Genomic DNA, 21,385 nt, shown 5'->3' with positions numbered 1-21,385 from the left:
TGGGGAGAGAGTGAGTGAGTGGGGGAGGGGGGGAGAGAGTGAGTGAGTGGGGGAGGGGGGAGAGAGTGAGTGAGTGGGGGAGGGGGGAGAGAGTGAGTGAGTGGGGAGGGGGGAGAGAGTGAGTGAGGGGGGGAGAGAGTGAGTGAGTGGGGAGGGGGGGGAGAGAGTGAGTGAGTGGGGAGGGGGGGAGAGAGTGAGTGAGTGGGAGAGGGGGGAGAGAGTGAGTGAGTGGGGGAGGAGGGGGAGAGAGTGAGTGAGTGGGGGAGGGGGGGAGAGAGTGAGTGAGTGGGGGAGGGGGGGAGAGAGTGAGTGAGTGGGGGAGGGGGGAGAGAGTGAGTGAGTGGGGGAGGGGGAGAGAGTGAGTGAGTGGGGAGGGGGAGAGAGTGGGGGAGGGGGGGAGAGAGTGAGTGGGGGAGGGGGGAGAGAGTGAGGAGGGGGGAGGGGGGAGAGAGTGAGTGGGGGAGGGGGGGAGAGAGTGAGTGAGTGGGGAGGGGGGGAGAGAGTGAGTGAGTGGGGAGGGGGAGTGAGGGGGGAGGGGGGGAGAGAGTGATTGAGTGGGGGAGGGGGGAGAGAGTGATTGAGTGGGGGGAGGGGGGGGAGAGAGTGAGTGAGTGGGGGAGGGGGGGAGAGAGTGAGTGAGTGGGGGAGGGGGGAGAGAGTGAGTGAGTGGGGGAGGGGGGAGAGAGTGAGTGAGTGGAGGGGGAGGGAGTGGGGGGGGGGAGAGAGTGAGTGAGGGGGAGGGGGGAGAGAGTGAGTGAGTGGGGGGAGGGGGGGGAGAGAGTGAGTGAGTGGGGGAGGGGGGAGAGAGTGAGTGAGTGGGGAAGGGAGTGAGGGAGGGAGAGAGAGCGAGTGGGGGAGTGAGTGAGGGAGGGAGAGCGAGTGAGTGAGTGAGGGAGAGGTGGAGTGAGGTAAAGTGAGTGAGAGGGAGGGAGAGACCGGGAGAGCGAGGACAAGGACAGGGAGAGAGAGTTAGAGTCAGAAAGAGAATGAGGGGTAGTGTGAGCGAAAGGGAGAGAGACAGAGGGAGGAGGAGAAGGAGAGTGAGTGAGGGGGAGAGAGACAGAGTGAGGGAGGGAGGGAGGGGGAGAGTGAGGGAGGGAGGGAGGGGGAGAGTGAGGGAGGAAGGAAGGGGGAGAGTGAGGGAGGAAGGGTGGGGGAGAGTGAGGGAGGAAGGGAGGGGGAGAGTGAGGGAGGAAGGGAGGGGGGAGAGTGAGGGAGGAAGGGAGGGGGAGAGTGAGGGGAGGGGGAGAGTGAGGGAGGACGGGAGGGGGAGAGTGAGGGAGGAAGGGAGGGGGAGAGTGAGGGAGGTAGGGAGGGGGAGAGTGAGTAAGGGGGAGGGAGGGAGGGGGAGGGAGAGAGAAGGGTAGAGTGAGGGGGAGGGGTCGGGATGGATAGGGAGAGCGAGGGAGGGGGGAGAGTGAGAGAGACAGGAGTAGAGTGAGAGTCAGTGAGAGAGAGAGAGAGAGAGAGTGGGAGTCGGTGAGAGAGAGGGAGAGGGAGTCGGTGAGAGAGAGGGAGTGGGAGTCGGTGAGAGAGAGAGAGAGAGTGGGAGTCGGTGAGAGAGAGATAGAGTGGGAGTCGGTGAGAGAGAGATAGAGAGTGGGAGTCGGTGAGAGAGAGAGAGAGAGTGGGAGTCGGTGAGAGAGAGAGAGGGAGTGGGAGTCGGTGAGAGAGAGATAGAGAGTGGGAGTCGGTGAGAGAGAGAGAGAGAGTGGGAGTCGGTGAGAGAGAGAGAGAGGGAGTGGGAGTCGGTGAGAGAGAGAGAGTGGGAGTCGGTGAGAGAGAGAGAGGGAGTCGGTGAGAGAGAGAGAGAGAGTGGGAGTCGGTGAGAGAGAGAGAGTGGGAGTCGGTGAGAGAGAGAGAGTGGGAGTCGGTGAGAGAGAGAGAGAGTGGGAGTCGGTGAGAGAGAGAGAGAGAGTGGGAGTCGGTGAGAGAGAGAGAGAGAGTGGGAGTCGGTGAGAGAGAGAGAGGGAGTCGGTGAGAGAGAGAGAGAGAGTGGGAGTCGGTGAGAGAGAGAGAGTGGGAGTCGGTGAGAGAGAGAGAGAGTGGGAGTCGGTGAGAGAGAGAGTGGGAGTCGGTGAGAGAGAGAGAGGGAGTCGGTGAGAGAGAGAGAGAGAGTGGGAGTCGGTGAGAGAGAGAGAGTGGGAGTCGGTGAGAGAGAGAGAGGGAGTCGGTGAGAGAGAGAGAGAGAGTGGGAGTCGGTGAGAGAGAGAGAGTGGGAGTCGGTGAGAGAGAGAGAGTGGGAGTCGGTGAGAGAGAGAGAGAGAGTGGGAGTCGGTGAGAGAGAGAGAGAGGGAGTCGGTGAGAGAGAGAGAGAGTGGGAGTCGGTGAGAGAGAGGGAGAGAGAGTGGGAGTCGGTGAGAGAGAGGGAGTGGGAGTCGGTGAGAGAGAGGGAGTGGGAGTCGGTGAGAGAGAGAGAGTGGGAGTCGGTGAGAGAGAGAGAGTGGGAGTCGGTGAGAGAGACAGAGAGTGGGAGTCGGTGAGAGAGAGAGAGAGTGGGAGTCGGTGAGAGAGAGAGAGTGGGAGTCGGTGAGAGAGAGATAGAGAGTGGGAGTCGGTGAGAGAGAGAGAGTGGGAGTCGGTGAGAGAGAGAGAGAGAGTGGGAGTCGGTGAGAGAGAGAGAGTGGGAGTCGGTGAGAGAGAGAGAGAGAGTGGGAGTCGGTGAGAGAGAGAGAGTGGGAGTCGGTGAGAGAGAGAGAGTGGGAGTCGGTGAGAGAGAGAGAGAGAGAGTGGGAGTCGGTGAGAGAGAGAGAGTGGGAGTCGGTGAGAGAGAGAGAGAGTGGGAGTCGGTGAGAGAGAGAGAGTGGGAGTCGGTGAGAGAGAGAGAGTGGGAGTCGGTGAGAGAGAGAGAGAGAGTGGGAGTCGGTGAGAGAGAGAGAGAGAGAGAGTGGGAGTCGGTGAGAGAGAGAGAGTGGGAGTCGGTGAGAGAGAGAGAGAGTGGGAGTCGGTGAGAGAGAGAGAGAGAGAGTGGGAGTCGGTGAGAGAGAGAGAGTGGGAGTCGGTGAGAGAGAGGGAGTGGGAGTCGGTGAGAGAGAGGGAGTGGGAGTCGGTGAGAGAGAGAGTGAGAGAGAGGGGTAGAGTGAGAGAGAGGGGTAGAGTGAGGGAGGGGTAGAGCGAGAGAGAGAGGGAGAGGTGGAGCGAGAGAGAGAGGGAGAGGTGGAGCGAGAGAGAGAGGGAGAGGTGGAGCGAGAGAGAGAGGGAGAGGTGGAGCGAGAGAGAGAGGGAGAGGTAGAGCGAGAGAGAGAGGGAGAGGTAGAGCGAGAGAGAGGGGTAGAGAGAGAGAGGGGTAGAGAGAGAGGGGGTCAGTGAGGGAGAGAGAGGGGGTAGAGAGAGAGAGGGGTAGAGAGAGAGGGGGTCAGTGAGGGAGAGAGAGGGTCATTGCGAGCGGATGCGTGAGAGAGAGTCAGTGCGAGTGAGAGAGATGGCGTTGGTGCTAGGGTCAAGGATGTCACGGAGCGGCTGCAGGGCATTCTGGAGGGGGAGGGTGAACAGCCAGTAGTCGTGGTCCATATCTGTACCAACGACATAGGTAAAAAAAAGGGATGAGATCCTGCAAGGTGAATTTAAGGAGTTAGGAGATAAATTAAAAAGCAGGAGCTCAAAGGTAGTGATCTCAGGGTTACTACCAGTGCCATGTGCCAGTGAGTATAGGAACAGGAGAATAGACCGGATGAATGCGTGGGATGGTGTAGGAGGGAGGGATTTAGATTCCTGGGACATTGGTTCTGGGGAAGGTGGGACCTGTACAAGCGGGACGGGTTACACCCGAGCAGGACCGGGACCAATGTCCTCGCGGAGGTGTTTGTTAGTGCTGTTGGGGAAGGTTTAAACTAGAATGGCAGGGGGATGGGAACCTGAGCAGGGAGACAGAGGAGGGGGAAACAAGGATAGAAACAAAAGACAGAAAGGGAAGAAGCAACAGTGGAAGGCAGAGAAAACAAGGGCGAAAAACAAATAGGGCCATAGTGCAAAATGAAACTAAGATGAATAGCAATCTTAAAAAGACAAGTCTAAAGGCATTGTGTCTTAATGCACAGAGCACTCGCAATAAGGTAGATGAATTAACAGCGCAGATAGATATTAACGGTTATGATATAGTTGCGATTACGGAGACATGGCTGCAGGGTGACCAAGGATGGGAACTGAACATCCAGGGGTATTCAATATTTAGGAAGGACAGGCAAAAAGGGAAAGGAGGTGGGGTAGCGTTGTTAGTAAAGGAGGAAATCAATGCAACAGTGAGGAAGGATATTGGCTCGGAAAATCACGATGTGGAATCTGTATGGATGGAGCTAAGAAACACCAAGGGGCAGAAAACGTTGGTGGGGGTTGTCTATAGGCCCCCAAACAGTAGTGGAAATGCAGGGGAGGGCATTAAACAGGAAATTAGAGACGCATGCAAGAAGGGTACAACTATAATCATGGGTGACTTTAATCTACACATAGATTGGTCAAACCAAATTAGCAATAATATTGTGGGGGAGGAATTCCTGGAGTGTGTACGTGATGGTTTTCTAGACCAATACGTTGAGGAAGCAACTAGAGAACAGGCGATCCTAGACTGGGTATTGTGCAATGAGAAAGGATTAATTAACAATCTTGTTGTACAGGGTCCCTTAGGGAAGAGCGACCATAACATGATAGAATTCCTCATTAAGATGGAGAGTGAAGTAGTCGAATCCGAAACTAGGGTCCTGAATCTAAATAAAGGAAGTTATGAAAGTATGAGCTGTGAGTTGGCTATCACAGATTGGGGAACTTTACTAAAAGGGATGATGGTGGATAGGCAATGGCTAATATTTAAAGAACGTGTGCAGGAATTACAACAATTATTCATTCCTGTCTGGCGCAAAAATAAAACAGGAAAGGTGGCTCAACTGTGGCTTACAAAAGAAATTAGGGATAGTATTAGATCCAAAGAGGAGACATATAAAATTGCCAGAAAAAGCAGCAAGCCTGAGGATTGGGAGCAGTTTAGAATTCAGCAAAGGAGAACAAAGAGATTGATTAAGAGGGGAAAAATAGAGTATGAGAGTAAACTAGCAGGGAACATAAAAACTGACTGTAAAAGCTTCTATAAATATGTCAAGAGAAAAAGATTAGTGAAGATAAATGTAGGTCCCTTCCAGTCAGAAATGGGGGAAATTATAATGGGGAACAAAGAAATGGCAGAACAATTAAACACATACTTTTGTTCTGTCTTCACAAAGGCGGACACAAGTAACCTGCCAGAAATGTTAGGGAACCAAGGGAGAGGGAGGAACTGAAGGAAAGTAGTATTAGTAAATAAATAGTGTTAGGGAAATTAATGGGGCTAAAGGCTGACTAATCCCCAGGGCCTGATAATCTACATCCCAGAGAACTAAAGGAATTGGCCCTGGAAATAGTGGATGCATTGGTGATCATCTTCCAAAATTCTATAGACTCTGGAACAGTTCCTACAGATTGGAGGGTGGCAAATGTAACCCCACTATTTAAAAAAGGAGGGAGAGAAAAAACAGGGAATTACAGACCAGTTAGCCTAACATCAGTAGTGGGGAAAATGCTAGAGTCTATTATAAAAGATATGATAACAGAACACTTGGAAGGCATTAACGGGATTGGACAAAGTCAGCACGGGTTTATGAAAGGGAAATCATGCTGAACAAATCTACTGGAGTTTTTGAGGATGTAACCAGTAGAATAGATAGGGGAGAACCAGTGGATGTGGTGTACTTGAATTTTCAGAAGGCTTTTGATAAGGTCCCACATGAGAGGTTAGTGTGCAAAATTAAAGCACATGGGATTGGGGGGAATATACTGGCATGGATTGAGAATTGGTTGACAGACAGGAAACAGAGAGTAGGAATAAACGGGTCTTTTTCCGGGTGGCAGGCAGTGACTAGTGGGGTACCGCAGGGATCAGTGCTTGGGCCCCAGCTATTCACAATATATATCAACGATTTGGATGAGGGAACCAAATGTAACATTTCCAAGTTTGCAGACGACACAAAGCTGGGGTGGAATGTGAGCTGTGAGGAGGATGCAAAGAGGCTCCAATGTGATTTAGATAAGTTGGGTGAGTGGGCAAGAACATGGCAGATGCAGTATAACGTGGATAAATGTGAGGTTATCCACTTTGGTTGTAAAAATAGAAAGGCAGATTATTATCTGAATGGTGATGGATTGGTAAAAGGGGAGGTGCAACAAGACCTGGGTGTCCTTGTACACCAGTCGCTGAAAGCGAGCATTCAGGTGCAGCAAGCAGTTCGGAAGGTGAATGGTATGTTGGCCTTCATTGCAAGAGGATTTCAGTACAGGAGCAGGGATGTCTTACTGCAGTTGTACGGGACCTTGGTGAGACCACATCTGGAGTATTGTGTGCAGTTTTGGTCTCCTTATCTGAGGAAGGATGTCCTTGCCATGGAGGGAGTGCAACAAAGGTTTACCAGACTGATTCCTGGGATGGCAGGACTGACATATGAGGAGAGATTGGGTCGACTAGGCCTATATTCACTAGAGTTTAGAAGAATGAGAGGTGATCTCATCGAAACATATAAAATTCTAACAGGACTAAACAGACTAGATGCAGGGAGGATGTTCCTGATGGCTGGGGAGTCCAGAACCAGGGGTCACAGTCTCAGGATGTGGGGTATGCCATTTAGAACCGAGATGAGGAGAAATTTCTTCACTCAGAGGGTGGTGACCTGTGGAATTCTCTACCACAGAAGGCAATGGAGGCCAAGTCATTAGATGTATTCAAGAAGGAGATCGATATATTTCTTAATGCTAAGGGGATGAATGGATATGGGGAAAAAGCGGGAACAGGGTACTGAGTTAGACGATCAGTCATGATCATTTTGAATAGCGGAGCAGGCCCAAAGGGCCGAATGGCCTACTCTTGCTCCTATTTTCCATGTTTCATTAAAAATGCAGTTTGTTCTCACTTTTTGATGTTTACTCAGTTAGCCTGAAACTGACCGAGGAAGAGAAAATTTGTTGCTTTTGACCTACATTGGCTCCCAGTCCGGGAACGCCTCGGCTTTAAAATTCTCATCCTTATTTTCAAATCCCTCCACGGCCTTGCCCCTCCACATCTATGTAACCTCCTCCAGCCTCACAACCCTCCGAGATCTCTGCACTCCTCCAATTTTTCCCTCTTGCGCATCCCTGATTTTAATCGCTCCACCATTAGCGGCCGTGCCTTCAGCTGCCTAGGCCCTAAGCTCTGGAATTCCCTCCCTAAACATCTCCGCCTCTCTACCTCTCTCTCCTTTAAGATGCTCCTTCAAACCTACCTCTTTGACCAAGCTTTTGGTCACCAGTCCTAATATCTCCTTATGTGAAATATCTCAAATTTTGTTTTGTACACCAGTCACTGAAAGCAAATATGCAGGTGCAGCAAGCAGTTAGGAAGGCAAATGGATTTAGGAAGGCAAATTGCAAGAGGATTTGAGTATAGGAGCAGGGATGTCTTACTACAGTCATACCAGGCCTTGGTGAGACCACACCTGGAGTATTGTGAGCAGTTTTGGTCTCCTTACCTAAGAAAGGATATACTTGCCATAGAGGGAGTGCAGCGAAAGTTCACCAGACTGATCCCTGCGATGACAGGATTGTCATATGAGGAGAGATTGGGTCGACTCTGCCTGTATTCACTCGAGTTTCGAAGAATGAGAGGGGATCTCATTGAAACATATAAAATTCTGACAGGGCTCGACAGACTGGATGCAGGGCGGATGTTTCCCCTGGCTGGGGGGTCCAGAACGAGGGGTCACAGTCTCAGGATATGGGGTAGGACATTTGGGACTGACATGAGGAGAAATTTCTTCACTCAGAGGGTGGTGAACCTGTGGTATTCACTACTACTGAAGGCTGTGGAGGCCAAGTCACTGAATATATTTAAGACGGAGCTCGACAGATTTCTAGACGCAAAAGGCATCAAGAGAGATGGGAGAGAGCGGGAATATGATATTGAGATAGAGGATCAGCCATGATCGTATTGAATGGCGGAGCAGGCTCAAAGGGCCGAATGGCCTACTCCTGTTCCTATTTTCTATGTTCCCATTTGCCGATGGCTGGATAAAGAAACCAGATTTGATTTGGTTTGCCTGGCCCTTTCATAGCTACTGCTGATTGCTTATCTTAATTTGTGGTCGTTTGAGCTTCATGTTTAGGTGATTTTGATCCCTGTTTCTTATTTGCTGATTCTCACTTTCTCTACCTGTTCAGTTGTGATCTGTTGGCGTTTTATGAATATAAAATTTGATCCTATCAGCTGGGAAAAATTTGCACATGAGAAGGTGTGACACCAAAGTGTGATGCAGGAAATGTGACAGGCAAACAGGAAATGCAGGCCTGTGAACCGTTTTTACTAGGTTACCAGCGGATGTCCTGTGCTACTCATAATAAATCAAAGAATGCACTGTTTTATGGAGCAATATACCATCAACCTTTTGTTAATTTCAATTAGGGATTAGTTTTAAAGCAGCTGTTCTCCCCAAGAGTGAAGGTAGTTTCAAGCTGGTGACCCATATAGATGGCAAATGCCCTGATCACTAGTCATTTATTTCAGTCCAATTTTAAATAGTATCCACGAGCTGAGCATTTGCCGATTGTACAAGGAGGTGACACAGTAACCAACAAGAAACTTACTTCATAGTTGAGAGACAGAACATGGGCATTTTAAAACTGGCCACTGATTAAGATTGGGTTTGTTTCTCAATCTATTTCCTCCTTTTGTATAAGCCTCCCAGCCCTTCTGTGTGTCTCACATGGTTTCTGTCATTTTCTCCATATGTTGGGCTGGACTTTAACCATTGCAGGAGGTTCAAGGCAGGACTTTTCCTGGATGGAAGAACCATTAAAAGGGACAGAAGTGCCTCAAAGATTTGTTTCAAAAATGTTATAAAAAGGATCTGCCTGATGCACTTGGACCTTTGCTGCAAATTTGGAGCAGAAGAGCTGGAGGGACGGCCACTGGCAGACTCTCTCCCTCCAACGCGGCCATCCTGCTGCTCTCCCAGAAACTACACCCAGATCTCTTCCGCCAGCACCTGGAATCTGCAGTTTTTCAGTGGGGAGGCAGTTAAGTCTGATAGTTCTCTAGCCCCATCCCCATCATCATTTAATTACAATGGAGCACTTAAAGGTTGGGTCGCTGGGTCCCCTGATGTAAGGGGAAAAAATTCTTAGTGGCGTTCTCAGGGCTGGGACCCAATGACCAGCGTCCCCACCTCATTTTTCCTCTTTCTCCACTGCTGTGCTTTCTGAGTTTTTTTTAATCATTCTTTGGGATGTGGGCATCGCTGGCAGGCCCAGCATTTATTGCCCGTCCCTTGTTGCCCTTGAGAAGGTGGCGGTGGTGGATCTTTTTGTTGGACCGTTGTAGTCCGTGCGCCTAGGCCCTAAGCTCTGGAATTGCCTCCTTAAATCTCTCCGCCTCCCCACCTCCCTCTCCTTTAGGACGCTCCTTAGTCCAGAACTATTCACAGTACTCCAAGTGTGGTCTAACCAAGGTTCTATACAATATATAGCCAAGTCAGGATGGTGTTGTTCCCATGCGCCTGCTGCCCTTGTCCTTCTCAGTGGTGGATTTCACGTGTTTGGGAGGTGCTTCCGAAGAAGCCTTGGCGAGTTGCTACAGTGCATTTTGGTACGCACTGCAGCCACGGTGCGCCGGTGGTGAAGGGAGTGAATGTTTAGGGTGGTGGATGGGGTGCCAATCAAGCGGGCTGCTTTATCCTGGATGGTGTCGAGCTTCTTGAGTGTTGTTGGAGCTGCACTCATCCAGGCAAGTAAAGAGTATTCGAGTGATATGGTCGAGGAAAATCCAGCCCATTATTTGTGAGCGTGTTTGTCAGTGTCTCTCTTTCTCTCCCGACAAATTGTGATTCTTTCTGTGTCCCTCTCTGTCAGAAATGTATATCAGGAATTTGGGAACTGAGGTAACAACAGCTTGCATTTACATAGTGCCTTTTAATGTAGTAAAACATACAACGCGCTTCACAGGAGCATTATCAGCAAAAATGAACACCGAGCCAAAAACAGGTGATCAAACGCTTGGTCAAAGAGATAGGTTTTGAAGCAGCACCTTGAGGTGGAGAGGCAAAGAGGTTTGAGATGGGAATTTCAGAGCTTAGGGCCTAGATGCTGAAGGCACGGCTGTCAATGGTGGGGCAAAGGAAGTGGAGGATGCACAAGGGGCCAGAGTTGGAGGAACACAGATCACTCGGAGGGTTGTAGGGCTGGAGAAGGTTACAGAGATAAGGATGGGCGTAGTCATGGAGGGATTTGAACATGAAGATGAGAATTTTAAAATTGAGGATTTAGTGGAACGGGAGCTAATGTTGCTGAGCAAGCACAGGGGTGATGGGTGAACGGGACTTGGTGCAAGTTAGAATATGGGCAGCAAAGTTTTGGATGAGCTCAAGTTTATGGAGGGTGGAAGATGGGAGGCTGGTCAGAAGAGCACTGGAATAGTCACGTGTGGAGGTAAGAAAAGAATAGATGAGGGTTTCAGCAGCAGATGGGCTGAGGCAGAGGCGGAGACGGGCGATATTACAGGAATGGAAGTAGGCGGTCTAAGTTTCCCCAGTTTACAATCTCACAATTTCCTTCCTATGAAAATTGCGAAAACACATAGTAAAAAGGAGAAACTCTTTCAAACTCATTTGTTCTTGTATTTCTCTCTTATTTGTGACATTTGTAAGCAGACTGACTGCAATTATTTTTGTAGCTTCCTTAAATTTCTCTATGCTCTGCCCAACTGAGATCAGAAAATCAGCGGGGGAGGGTGTCCTCCCCTGCTAATTTAAAGTTAAATATACAAACGTCATCAAACCCACAAATAAGGCCGGTCTTTTAAAAATGTTCAATCCAAAAATAATCTACAGTGGTATTATTTAGAATTGACTTCCTCTTTTACTGCTTCCTTAATGGTAGTACCTGAACAGGAACAGAATTGGCATCCAAAACTGGGTCACAAACAACCTCTTCTGCCAAAACTGGTCTAATTATTTTTAGAAGCCATACCACAATAGAAAAATACCCAGCCAGGATATTTCTTATAAATGCTAAGCTGATCCCTCTAGTATGTAAGGTCATGCCGTTAAGAATTTAGGAAAATTAGGGATGAATTATATAGAATCTACAGCACTGAAACAGGCAGCTAGGCCCAACGGGTCTGTGCCGGTGTTTATTCGCCACACGAGCCTCCTCCCGCTGTAATTACCTCTTCCCACCCTGCCCCAGTATCCCTCTATTCCCTTCTCCCTCATGTATACATCGACTCCCCTTAAATGCATCAACACTCTCTGCCTCAACATATGGCAGCGAGTTCCACATTCTCACCACTCTGTGTAAACAAATTCATCTTAAATTCTTTATTTTGTGTGTTAGTGGTTATCTGATATTTATGTTCCCTTGTTCTGGGCTCACCCACAAGCGGAAACAGTCTCTCCATTTCCACCCTATTGAAGCCCTTTATAATTTTAAAGGCCTCTATCAGATCTCCTCTTAGTCTTTTCTTTTCCAGAGAAAAGAACCCCAGCCTGCTCAATCTTTCCCGAAAGTTGCATCCTCCCAATTCTGGTAGCATCCTTGTAAATCTTTTCTGCACTTTCCTCAATGCTTCAATATCCTTTTTGTAATATGAAGACCGGAACTGTGCACAGTAACTCCAAGTGTGATCTAATCAAGATTCTGTACAAATTTAACATTACTTCCCTACTTTTGCATTCTATTCCTCTACAATTGAGCCCTCATACATTGTTTGCACTCTTTATGGCCTTATCAAATTGCGTTCACTTTGGGATGAGAAAAGGCAAAATGGTCCCTTCTAATCTCTCAAGTATCTTAACTTGCCACACCATCCTACTCCATTTTGAATAATCCCAGTGTTTCTGCCTCTTCAGTACAGGGTTGAAACATTTATCACTCTTTGATACTGGATTTTAAATTTACTTGGCTCTAATTTCTATTTGTATCCTCTGGTCCTAGCTTCCTGTCTTACTTTGAAGTGGTAATCTAAATGGCACCAGGAGAGGGGGGAGTATCGGGGACCCACTTTGGAAGGCAGCTACCAGTATAAGGAACCAATAACAAAAGACTTGCATTTATATAACAACTTTCATGACCTCAGGATGCCCCAAAGCATTTTACAGCCAATGAAGTACTTTTGAAGTGTAGTGACTGTTGTAATGTAGGAAACACGGCAGCCAATTTGCGCACAGCAAGATCCCACAAACAGCAATGAGATAATTAGCAGATAATCTGTTTTAGTGATGTTGGCTGAGGGCTAAATATTGGGCCAGGACACCAGGGAGAACTCCCTGCTCTTCTTCAAATCATGCCCAGGGATCTTTTACATCCACCTAAGAGAGTGGATGAGGCTTCGGTTTAACGTCTCATCCGAAAGACGGCATCTCCCACAGTGCAGCACTCCCTCAGTACTGCACTGGGATGTCAGCCTAGATTACGTGCTCAAGTCTCTGGAGTGGGACTTGAACCCACAACCTTCTGACTCAGGGGTCTAGGCTTAGTCACCAGCCCCACTTCCACCATTGAAGAAGATGGTACTCCTGGCCTCCCTTCAGCTGGTACACTGGTTCTGGCCACCAGTGATATGCCCAGTGAGTGAGAGGCTGGGGATGCTGGAACTCTCAGCGTTGGGAGTCCCTCACTTCGCCACTTCCTACGCCACCAGCCTTGTTTGGGGCGGGCAGGGGATTCATCCCTTACAAGACCCAGCAGAATCACCATGGTAAGGACAGGACCCGGCTATCTGGGGCCCAGGTGTAATTTGTGGCCTTTCCACCAAACTTCCAGCAGAGTCACAGGGAATATGCCGGAAGGGATGTAGATTTTCAGCTCCAGTGAGAGGATTTTTCAAATGGGCCATTTCTAGTGAAATTGTAAGAACATACAAAAATTCTGGACAGGGAAAGACCCACTGGTCCATCCAGTCTGTCCCATACAGCTGTGATACCTTAAGCATCACAATACATACACTCCCCACCCATTCAGAGCCATGTAATCTCCTGGGACAGGTGAATACACAAATAAAAACCCAAGCAAATTAAAATCATAAAATCTTGCAGCACAGAAGGAGGCCACTCCCAGTGCCACACGCTAGTGAGAATAGAAATAGGAGGATAGAGCAGATGAATGCGTGGCTGCATAGGTGGTGCAAGGGGGAGGGCTTTAGATTCCTGGGGTATTGGGACCGGTTCTGGGGGAGGTGGGACCTGTACAAGCCGGACGGGTTGCATCTCCACAGGGCCGGGACCAATATCCTCGCGGGGAGGTTTGCTAGTGCTGTCAGGGAGGGTTTAAACTAGCTTGGCAGGGGGATGGGATAAAGTCAGAACTGGAAATGGAAGGCAGAAAATTAGTGAGTGTGTCTGGAAGGCAGAGGGAACGAAGGTTAGAAAATAAACAACAGAGGAGTTTGGCAGTCCTTAAATGTATTTACCTCAATGCAAGGAATATAGGAAATAAGGCGGATGAGCTGAGGGCACAGATAGACACGTGGCAGTATGATATCTTAACTATTACAGAAACATGGCTTAAAGAGGGGCAGGACTGGCAGCACAATGTCCCTGGTTACAGGGTTTTCCAGTGGGGTGCCGCAGGGCTTGGTACTAGGTCCTTTGCTTTTTGTGGTATACATTAATGATTTGAACTTAAATGTAGGGGGCATGATTAAGAAATTTGCGGATGACACAAAGATAGGCCGTGTGGTTGATAGTGAGGAGGAACGCTGTAGACTGCAGGAAGATATCAATGGACTGGTCAGATGGGCAGAAAAGTGGCAAATGGAGTTCAATCCAGAGAAGTGTGAGGTAATGCATTTGGGGAGGGCAAACAAGGCAAGGGAGTACACAATAAATGGGAGGATACTGAGAGGTGTAAAGGAAGTGAGGGACCTTGGAGTGCATGTCCACAGATCCCTGAAGGTAGCAGGACAGGTAGATAAGATGGTTAAGAAGGCATATGGAATGCTTTCCTTTATTAGCCGTGGCATAGAATATAAGAGCAGGGATGTTATGCTGGAACTGTATAAAACACTGGTTAGGCCACAGCTTGAGTACTGCGCACAGTTCTGGTCACCACATTACAGGAAGGATGTGATTACACTAGAGAGGGTGCAGAGGAGATTTACGAGGACGTTGCCAGGACTGGAGAATTTTAGCTACGATGACAGATTGGATAGGCAGGGGTTGTTTTCCTTGGAACAGAGGAGGCTGAGGGGTGATTTGATTGAGGTGTACAAAATTATGAGGGGCCTATTTCCCTTAGCAGAGGGGTCAATAACCAGGGGGCATAGATTTAAAGTGATTGGTGGAAGGATTAGAGTGGAAATGAGGAAAACACTTTTCACCCAGAGGATGGTGGGGGTCTGGAACTCACTGCCTGAGAGGGTGGGAGAGGCAGAAACCCTCAACTCCATTTAAAAAATACCTGGATGTGCACCTGAAGAGCCGTGACCTACAGGGCTACCGACCAAATGCTGGAAAGTGGGATTAGGCTGGGTAGCTCGTTTCTTAGCTGGCGCAAACACAATGGGCCAAATGGCCTCCTTCTGTGCTGTAAATTTTCTATGATTCTATTTGGCCCATCGTGGGCGTCTATTCCACATATTCATACTTTCGTGGAGGCATTTCATTGTAATCTTTACTTTTGGTATTTGCTTGCTTGATTTTGGACCTGTGTCCTCCTTATCCAAGATAAATGATTAGCTTACACCATCCTTGGTGATAACCGTGTCAAGCTTCCCTCTGAGTTCTGGGGACAGTTGACGGGGGAAATTTAAGGTCCTCAACAAAGGGCCAAAATTCCTTCTCTGCTAGGTCACTCTCTGAGAACACATAGGTCCTTGTGCAATGGAATTAACCTTGTCTCCTGGAAATAGGCTGCCCAGAGTCTAGGTGAATGTGAAGAGTCAAAGGTCAGAGTTCATCCACTCTCCTAGGAATGGTCTGTAATGGGGCAGGTGTAAGGATCCATCCCTTCTCATGAATATGGCCTGTATACAGATGCTGGGTTGGTTGAAGATGTTTTATCAATATGAATGACCAGGTCCCCCGATGGTCCAGTTGGTAAGTTCATTCCCACGTGGTGGAACTGAGCTACACCGGCTAGGAACGCTGGACATTCAGCCTTTGCTCTGTGCTGAGTTAGTTGATCTCAGCCTGGACTGTGATGAGCACTGCAGTTAACAAGTCTTTGGACTAGCAGAGGAAAATCAACCAGTGCACCTGCTCCTGATCCCACATTCAGTGCTGAAAATTGTGTGTGGACATCAGCGTGAGTTTAACGAAAGGCTATCAGTGCCTTTCAAACTATTCCAGCGGGAGTCACTAGTTGATGATGCATGAATATATTTTCAGTATTTTTTTCAAAGGACAGCCCACTTGTTGGTTTATTCCTTCCTCTCTGTATATATTCAAGCTGTGACAATCATGTAGGGAAGTGAAGTGAAATTCCGCCATCTCTGAAACAGCGACGGTAACATTTTATTATACAGTGTGAATGAACAGGAATTTAATCTTTTAAAAATAAGTTGGTTGAAATGTTTGGCCCAACGCTCTCAGCCATGACTCTGCTCCTCTGTGTCACAGTGGGTAAGTAAATGTCCAGAGTGGGGTCACCCCACTTGGCTTTGGCTTCATATAATTACATTTCTGAGATTGATTTACCGATTGTGGACGGGTGATGTGAGTCGGGTATTTTGCAGTCACAGATATTTATGTTTAAGAATTGAGATATTTTGGGCTTTCACATGGGTCAATGGGCAAATACACCGTCAGATGTGAAGCTGAGTCACACAGCCCAGGAATCGCACTCCTTATCGGTCTGTGTGCCTGCTGGGAGTGTGGAGACCTGCAGGATCAGCTGTGTGTGCTCTTCAAGGTTGAGAACTCATCCAAGACATCATGTCCGGACTCACTTATGAAGAACAGTCACTTGGGTGAGCTATCAGAAAGCTGGCACCGCCTGTGAGGCAAGAGACAAGACCAAGAGAAGAGAAAAAGCTTACACAAATACAAGGAAAAGTGGAAATCAAGCAGACTGGGAGAGTTATAAAAAGCAACAAACTCGATACAATGAAAGTAATAAAAGGTGCAAAAAGGAATACCAAAAAAAAACTTACAAAGGATATCAAAGCCAACAGCAAAAGTTTTAAAAATATATTGATAGAGAGAGAGCAGCTAAGGGGGGAATGTGAACCTAATAAAGACAGATGTGCAAGGCTATAATAGATAATTCCAGAGGTGAGGTGAGAGTGACTGCCCTTGACATCAAGGCAGCATTTGACCGAGTGTGGCACCAAGGAGCCCGAGTAAAATTGAAGTCAATGGGAATCAGGGGGAAAACTTTCCAGTGGCTGGAGTCATACCGAGCACAAAGGAAGATGGTAGTGGTTGTTGGAGGCCAATCACCTCAGCCCCAGGGCATTGCTGCAGGAGTTCCTCAGGGCAGTGTCCTCGGCCCAAACATCTTCAGCTGCTTCATCAATGACCTTCCCTCCATAATAAGGTCAGAAATGGGGATGTTCGCTGATGATTGCACAGTGTTCAGTTCCATTCACAACCCCTCGGATAATGAAGCAGTCCGAGCCCGCATGCAGCAAGACCTGGACAACATCCAGGCTTGGGCTCATAAGTGGCAAGTAACATTCACGCCAGAAAAGTGTCAGGCAATGACCATCTCCAACAAGAGAGAGTCTAACCACCCCCCCTTGACATTCAACGGCTGAATCCCCCACCATCAACATCCTGGGGATCACCATTGACCAGAAATTTAACTGGACCAGCCATATAAATACTGTGGCTACAAGAGCAGGTCAGAGGCTGGGTATTCTGCAGCGAGTGACTCACCTCCTGACTCCCCAAAGCCTTTCCACCATCTACAAGGCACAAGTCAGGAGTGTGATGGAATACTCTCCACTTGCCTGGATGAGTGCAGCTCCAACAACACTCAAGAAGCTCGACACCATCCAGGACAAAGCAGCCCGCTTGATTGGCACCCCATCCACACCCTAAACATTCACTCCCTTCACCACTGGCGCACTGTGGCTGCAGTGTGTGCCATCCACAGGATGCACTGCAGCAACTCGCCAAGGCTTCTTCGACAGCACCTCCCTAACCCACGACCTCTACCACCTAGAAGGACAAGTGTAGCAGGCACATGGGAACAACACCACCTGCACGTTCCCCTCCAAGTCACACACCATCCCGACTTGGAAATATATCGCCGTTCCTTCATCATCGTTGGGTCAAAATCCTGGAACTCCCTTCCTAACAGCAATGTGGGAGAACCTTCACCACATGGACTGCAGTGGTTCAAGAAGGCGGCTCACCACCACCTTCTCAAGGGCAATTAGGGATGGGCAATAAATGCCGGCCTCGCCAGCGATGCCCACATCCCATGAACGAATAAACAAAAGGAAATGGCAGACTCTCGTTTTCACAGAAGAGGAACTTACTGGATTTAATACATGTTATAAAATGGCAATGGAGTACATATTGGGACTTAAGATAAACAAGACTCAAGGGACCGGTCATTTCAACTCCATGATAGTAAAAGAAACAGGTGAGGAAATTTCAGATGTGTTAGTCATAATTTTCCAGAGCTCTCTAGAATCAGGAATTATGCCCTTGGACTGGAAAATTGCAAATGTCACTCCATATTTTAAGAAGGGAGGAAGGCAGAAACCAGGTAACTACAGATTTCAACGTCGGTTGTGGGGAAGATACTAGAATATATTATCAGAGACAGAGTGCCTGAGCATTTGAACAAGTATGAACTGATCAAAGAGAGTCAGCATGGATTTGTGAAGGGTGGGTCATGTCTATCCAATCTAATTAAATATGTTTAGGAGATTGCTAGCACGGTGGATAGGGGAGTGTCCATGGATGTTGTCCTCATGGACTTCCAGAAGGCATTTGATCAGGTTCCACACAGATTATCAAAAATGAGAATGCATGGAATTGGAGGTGACCTTGTGACATGGGTTGGTCATTGGTTGGGAGGCGGGAGACAGTGATAGGGATAAAGGGAATGTACTCTGATTGGCAGGATGTGACAAGTGATGTTTCCCTGGGATCTGTACTGGGGCTTCAGATTTTCACCGTATATATAGTAATGACTTGGATGGAGAAATAGAGAGTTGTATTTCCAATTTTGCAGATGACAATAAGTTAGGAGGCACAGTAAGTTATGTAGATAGGAGCAGGGAGTTACAAAGGGACAAAGACAGAGTAAGTGAGTGGGCAAAACTCTGGCAGCTGGAGTTCAATGTGGGGAAGTGTGAGGTCACCCACTTTGGATCCAAGAAAGACAAATCAGAGTATTTTCTTAACGCCTTTTACTTGTTTGGGCTGTTTTTGTACATCATTAAGTGGCATACACCTCAGGAGTATTTATGTATATCTATCCATATATCAGTCTATATTAAAAATCTCATGCATCTGCACTCACTTCCTCTCAACGACCATTATAAATTCCTGTGTCCACATTTCTAATGGAAAATGTGATGTGAAACTTCTACACACTAAACCGTCCTCCCCACGCCCCCCAGCCCAACCACGGAAGTGCTGCAGCATTGATACTACAGGAGGGTGTAATCACGGTGTGACAAGTTTACATTGGCAGTTTGCATTAGAAATGTGGACACAGGAATTTATAATGAAGAAATCAAAATAAGGACAGAATATATAACTTTATAACAGAGACTAAAGTACCAGAGCCTGCGCACTCTGGCTTTGGATACTGTTGGGGGAGATGGCTTATCAGGGGAAAGCAGCAAGAGCCAAGTTCGTGGCACCACGGGTGGCTCTGCTGCACAGGAGGGGGAGGAATAACAGTGGCAGGGCTATAGTGATAGGGGATTCAATTGTAAGGGGAACAGACAGGCGTTTTTGCGGCAGCAAACATGACTCCAGGATGGTATGTTGCCTCCCTGGTGCTAGGGTCAAGGATGTCACGGAGCGGCTGCGGGGCATTCTGGAGGGAGAGGGTGAACATCCAGTAGTCGTGGTCCAGATTGGTACCAACCACATATGCAAAAAAAGGGATGAGGTCCTGCAAGGTGAATTTAAGGAGTTAGGAGATAAATTAAAAAGCAGGACCTCAAAGGTAGTGACCTCAGGATTACTACCAGTGCCACGTGCGAGTGAGTATAGGAACAGGAGAATAGACAGGATGAATGCGTGGCTGCAGGGATGGTGTAGGAGGGAGGGATTTAGATTCCTGGGACATTAGGACCGGTTCTGGGGAAGGTGGGACCTGTACAAGCGGGACGGGTTACACCCGAGCAGGACCGGGATTGATGTCATCGCGGGGGTGCTTGCTAGTGCTGTTGGGGAAGGTTTAAACTAGAATGGCAGGGGGATGGGAACCTGAGCAGGGAGACAGAGGAGGGGGAAACAAGGATAGAAACAAAAGACTGAAAGGGAAGAAGCAACAGTGGAAGGCAGAGAAAACAAGGGCGAAAAACAAATAGGGCCATCGTGCAAAATGAAGCTAAGATGAATAGCAATCTTAAAAAGACAAGTCTAAAGGCATTGTGTCTTAATGCACAGAGCATTTGCAATAAGCTAGATGAATTAACAGCGCAGATAGATATTAAAGGTTATGATATAGTTGCGATTACAGAGACATGGCTGCAGGGTGACCAAGGATGGGAACTGAACATCCAGGGATATTCAATATTTAGGAAGGACAGGCAAAAAGGGAAAGGAGGTGGGGTAGCGTTGTTAGTAAAGGAGGAAATCAATGCAACAGTGAGGAAGGATATTGGCTCGGAAAATCACGATGGGGAATCTGTATGGGTGGAGCTAAGAAACACCAAGCGGCAGAAAATGTTGGTGGGGGTTGTATATAGGCCCCCAAACGGTAGTGAAGATGTAGGGGAGGGCATTAAACAGGAAATTAGAGACGCATGCAAGAAGGGTACAACTATAATCATGGGTGACTTTAATCTACATATAGATTGGTCAAACCAAATTAGCAATAATACTGTGGGGGAGAATTCCTGGAGTGTGTACATGATGGTTTTCTAGACCAATACGTTGAGGAACCAACTAGAGAACAGGCGATCCTAGACTGGGTATTGTGCAATGAGAAAGGATTAATTAACAATCTTGTTGTGCGGGATCCCTTAGGGAAGAGCGACCATAACATGATAGAATTCCTCATTAAGATGGAGAGCGAAGTACTTGAATCCGAAACTAGGGTCCTGAATCTAAATAAAGGAAATTACGAAAGTATGAGGTGTGAGTTGACTATGATAGATTGGGGAACTTTACTAAAAGGGATGATGGTGGATAGGCAATGGCTAATATTTAAAGAACGTGTGCAGGAATTACAACAATTATTCATTCCTGTCTGGCGCAAAAATAAAACAGGAAAGGTGGCTCAATCGTGGCTTACAAAAGAAATTAGGGATAGTATTAGATCCAAAGAGGAGACATATAAAATTGCCAGAAAAAGCGGCAAGCCTGAGGATTGGGAGCAGTTCAGAATTCAGCAAAGGAGGACAAAGAGATTGATTAAGAGGGGAAAAATAGAGTATGAGAGTAAACTAGCAGGGAACATAAAAACTGACTGTAAAAGCTTCTATAAATATGTCAAGAGAAAAAGATTAGTGAAGACAATTGTAGGTCCCTTACAGTCAGAAATGGGGGAAATTATAATGGGGAACAAAGAAATGGCAGAACAATTAAACACATACTTTGGTTCTGTCTTCACAAAGGAGGACACAAATAACCTCCCGGAAATGTTAGGGAACCAAGGGTCTAGTGAGAGGGAGGAACTGAAAGAAACCAGTATCAGTAAAAAAAAGTGCTAGGGAAATTAATGGGACTAAAGACTGACAAATCCCCAGGGCCTGATAATCCACATCCCAGAGTACTAAAGGAATTGGCCCTGCAAATAATGGATGCATTGGTGATCATCTTCCAAAATTCTATCGTCTCTGGAACAGTTCCAACAGATTGGAGGGTGGCAAATGTAACCCCACTATTTAAAAAAGGAGGGAGAGAAAAAACAGGGAATTACAGACCAGTTAGCCTAACATCAGTAGTGGGGAAAATGCTAGAGTCTATTATAAAAGATAGGAACATAGGTACAGGAGTAGGCCATTCAGCCCCTCGTGCCTGCACTGCCATTTGATAAGATCATGGCTGATCTGTGATCTAACTCCATATACCTGCCTTTGGCCCATATCCCTTAATACCTTTGGTTGCTAAAAAGCTATCTATCTCAGATTTAAATTTAGCAATTGAGCTAGTACCAATTGCTGTTTGCGGAAGAGAGTTCCAAACTTCTACCACCCTTTGTGTGTAGAAATGTTTTCTAATCTCGCTCTTGAAAGATCAGGCTCTAATTTTTAGACTGT

The 21,385-nt window shown here is 47.6% G+C and overlaps 2 protein-coding genes across 5 annotated transcripts in view; one reads left to right on the top strand and one right to left on the bottom strand.

Moving 5' to 3' along the window:
- The window catches only part of LOC137324334 (uncharacterized), a 53,874-nt gene that overhangs the window by 30,250 nt on the left and 2,239 nt on the right, over nt 1-21,385 (bottom strand). The window lies entirely within an intron of this gene.
- Nucleotides 15,412-21,385, top strand: part of LOC137324332 (uncharacterized) — a 54,058-nt gene continuing 48,084 nt past the window's right edge. For both annotated transcript variants that reach the window (XM_067988490.1, XM_067988491.1), the window contains exon 1: nt 15,412-15,605. In XM_067988490.1, coding sequence (XP_067844591.1) covers nt 15,554-15,605 — 52 coding nt within the window. In that variant the 5' untranslated portion in view covers nt 15,412-15,553. The remainder of the gene's footprint in view (nt 15,606-21,385) is intronic.

This window comes from Heptranchias perlo, chromosome 8, assembly GCF_035084215.1.
Source record: "Heptranchias perlo isolate sHepPer1 chromosome 8, sHepPer1.hap1, whole genome shotgun sequence".
NCBI lineage: Eukaryota > Metazoa > Chordata > Chondrichthyes > Hexanchiformes > Hexanchidae > Heptranchias > Heptranchias perlo.
The sequence above is the reverse complement of the archived record's forward strand: the minus strand, read 5'-3'. Positions and strand labels throughout refer to the sequence as shown.